Source organism: Aphidius gifuensis, linkage group LG3 (assembly GCF_014905175.1).
Source record: "Aphidius gifuensis isolate YNYX2018 linkage group LG3, ASM1490517v1, whole genome shotgun sequence".
In the NCBI taxonomy this organism is placed as follows: domain Eukaryota; kingdom Metazoa; phylum Arthropoda; class Insecta; order Hymenoptera; family Braconidae; genus Aphidius; species Aphidius gifuensis.
The window spans coordinates 12,093,893-12,097,582 of record NC_057790.1 but is presented as its reverse complement, the minus strand read 5'-3'; the positions used below and the strand labels follow the sequence as shown (position 1 = coordinate 12,097,582).

Sequence of the window (3,690 nt, the reverse complement as noted above, 5' to 3'; positions counted from 1 at the left end):
AAGTGTTGACAAAATTTTTAACTTGACCCCACCTTTTTTGTCCAATTTGAATTTCATATTTTTATATAATATATATTGAACCAGGAAGGGTCAAGTTTAAAATTTTGTGAACAGTTAAAACTTAATTATATGCATTAAAAATATATTTAATTCTTGACTTTTTTTGGTACCACATCTTTTTGTATTAAAAAAATAAAATAGCTAAACGATTTCGAATACTTGACGCTTCTTTTTGTAAAAAAAACTAGGTTTTTTTTTTTTTTTATCATTTATATATTCTGTGAATAAACCAACTTCATTAGTTTCTTTATTATTCATAGACATTTTATCGTAATGCCAAACTTCATATATTTTTTCTATTACATATCATTTTGTTAAAGCACGTTTGAGTTCTGACGTGACTCAAGTACCGATCAAACTTCTTTCATTATTATTATGATTACAAAAACCTGGCTCCATTGTATCAACACATGTACGACAGAGTGGAAAATAGAGTTTTTTATTTTTCGAACGTACAGGCAAAACAGGCATGTGTAAATCAGACGGTGCAAGTACACGACATTTTATTAATCCATTAATTTTTGATATATCCTTATTTGGGAATTCTTGTTCGATATCACGACCAGGGGTCCGTTCGTAATGGCAATTCGGCGGGGTTAGAGTTGCGAGGGTTAAGTTAACTCCCAACTATAACACCGTCCGTTCGTATTGGCCAGAGTTAGTGTTAACTTAACTCTGACATATGTATGTATACTTACATAGCAACACATAAATGAGTACGAATTATAGTCTTGTTTTTTTTAATAATAAAAACAAGATTTATTATTGTAAAATCTTGCCAGAAAAATAAAATTTGTTTAAAGAATATCAAAGGTATGTATATACATGGTAAAATTTTAATTTATATATATAAATGACAGTTATTTTGCAACTTGTGAATAACCTTATCGATTGATACAAGTTTATCCATAAACAAGTAGACTATAATTATTATGTATATAAAAATACCAATTGATTTACTGCTTTTCAGATATCATTTAAAAAATGTCTGCTTATTCAAAAGCAAGCACATCAACAGGTGCAGGAGTACTTATGGTACCTGTTCCAGGAGTGAACGGTGATAGATGGATGGAAGATTCGAGTGGTAACATATTTGTCCAGCTTGGACCTGACAGTGAGCATGTAAATTTATTCTTTACTATGAACCGTTTAATATAAACTAATGTAATTTATTAACAGTGTATGTAGTTTTTTTATAGATTATCAATGGTTACCTTTTACACTAGCATTGAAGAATATGTTTTTTCCTGATATGTTTGGACCGAGTACTTTGTCCAGTGTTCCAAGTACTTCGTCCAGTGCTCTGAGTACTCAAAAAACACAGACTCAAGCTCAAAAAGGATAACGCAAAAATTGGACTGACGCACAAGTGCGTTTTTTGATTGAGCTTTGGACAAAGTATCGTCCAAATTTTGAAAGCACAGCCATGTCCACTGCCCAAGTGTGAAAACTAGTTGCCAATGAAGAAGGCTATCATACACCTGTGCAACTTTCCGATAAATGGAAAGCTTTAAAAAAAGTATTTGCTTCCGAAATGGAGAAAGTAGGTGACAAAAACACTGGAGGCAAAGCTGACAACAAATGGAAATTCTTTGATGAATTTTATGAGTTATTTAAAGATGATCCAAAATACACTCCTGTTTGTATTGCGTCAAGTCGCAAAGGCTCTGCCAATTTACATACATATAAAAAAGTTGAAGATGAAAATAAAAACAGAGAAAATGGTTTTGATGACAGTTCATCCGATTATGAGAATTATGAATATTTGGATAACACAACTAGTGACAATGAATCAACATCAGAGTTATCAACACCACTGTCCACATCAACCTCGTCGGCAGAAAAAAAGAAGAATAATTCAACTGAATTACCAACACAATTGTCCACTTCAACACCTGTGTCAGCAATCTTGTTGTCAAGAAAAAGAAATAATAAATCAACTGGCGAGGTTGATCAGCTGCCACCATCAAAAAAAACAAAAGCAGATTTATTTATTGAGAAATTAGAAAAATCTGATATAGAGAGGGAGAAAAGAATGGTGGCTTGTCATCAAGAAAGAATGGAAATGACTGGCATGGCTGTGAAATATCTAGTTGATATTTCTAACACCATGAAGAAGTTAGTAGGCGAAAAAGTAGAAAAGACATGAATAGTCATTCCTAGTTTGTTTAATATGCTTTTCTATTTTGTTATACTTATATTGATGTTTTTTGAAGTTACTAATAGTTATAATTATAGGTCAGATGAGATATTTAATGTTTCGATAAATAATGTTGCTTTTTATTATATTATAATGTATGCAAAAAAATAACTGTATAATAAAAATTAAAAAATATATGCAATTTTCTTTTACATTTTCCAGTAATCATGTGATGCAAGTGGTCGACAAGAACTGAAAAAAAATAATTTCTTTTTCTTGCTTTTATCAAAAATTATCCAGGATGTATAAAAATCATTATTTATAGTTTTATAAATCCATGACTTCGTTAGCTAGTCGTTCCCGTCGTGATTCACCAGTTTCATTAGCAACATAAGGAGCCACATCATCCTCATGTCTATCATTTTGATTATCTGGATTGTCCGCACCCATAAAAATTTGTCCTTCTTGCTCGAACAATTCTATTAAACTATTAGGATCCATACGACAAATGTTTTGCAGCACACAACAAGCAATTATTGTCGATGGAATAAGATCAATGCGGCTCATATCAAGATATTGCATACGACGAAATCGTCCGAAAAATAATGCCCAAGCTCGTTCAATCGCAGTACGAGTTCTGGCATGAGCTGTATTGAAATTTATTTCACGAGGTGTTGAAACACGATTAGCAACCCATGGCGTGATACACCACGGTTCAAGTGGATAGGCCTTGTCACCTATGATAAATTGATCATCATCCAAAAACAACTGACGATCGTTAGTCAATTCGTTGTAGATATCAGATTGACGAAAAATTCGAATATCAGCAACTGAACCAGGATACCCGGTAAAACAATCTAAAAAATACAAATTGTTGTTACTAATTCCTTGTAAAGTAATAGCCGAATAGAATTTACGACAAGTATACGATTGTGGGTATACTTGTGGTGTTTTGATTCTGATATACGTCCCATGGACATCTCCAACAACGCCACGAAGACCAGCGACATTTTGAAATGATTGTACTGTCTGTTGACGATTTTCTCTGTTCGGCCATACAATTACTTCTGGAGAAATTGTATTTAATGCTGAAACGACTTTGACAAAAGCAAGCCACAAATCTGACTTACTCATATCAAAACGTTCAGCAACAGATCTAGAAATACAAATGGAAGGATGATTTATTAATAACAATGAAAAAGTATTTTGAAAATTCTTATTTTCACCTGTAGCTTTCTGGGGTCGCTAAAATCCAGATTACAGCTAGGATTTTGTTTAATTTTCTGGTAAATTGTCTATCACTATTGCGTCGACTATCAAGCAATGGCCATAAGCACTTTTAAACTTGATTGAATGACGTCCTTGACATTCTAAAATGAGACTGGAACTGATCGTTGCTACACTGCCATAAAACATCTTCGACATAGAACCGAATATGATTGGGGTCATTTCTAATAGCTAGGTGAGCTAACAAATTTAGAATGTTGTTA

At 32.7% G+C, this 3,690-nt stretch overlaps 1 protein-coding gene across 1 annotated transcript; it reads right to left on the bottom strand.

Annotated features, from left to right (window-relative positions):
- Positions 1 to 2,527: 2,527 nt before the first annotated feature.
- LOC122850904 (putative nuclease HARBI1) lies at positions 2,528 to 3,437 on the bottom strand. The gene is made up of 2 exons (XM_044149959.1): positions 3,427 to 3,437; positions 2,528 to 3,356 (listed from the first exon to the last, which is right to left on the bottom strand). The coding sequence occupies exon 2, from the start codon at positions 3,332 to 3,334 to the stop codon at positions 2,528 to 2,530; it is 807 nt and encodes a 268-aa protein (XP_044005894.1). The 5' UTR covers positions 3,335 to 3,356; positions 3,427 to 3,437.
- Between the last annotated feature and the right edge of the window lie 253 nt (positions 3,438 to 3,690).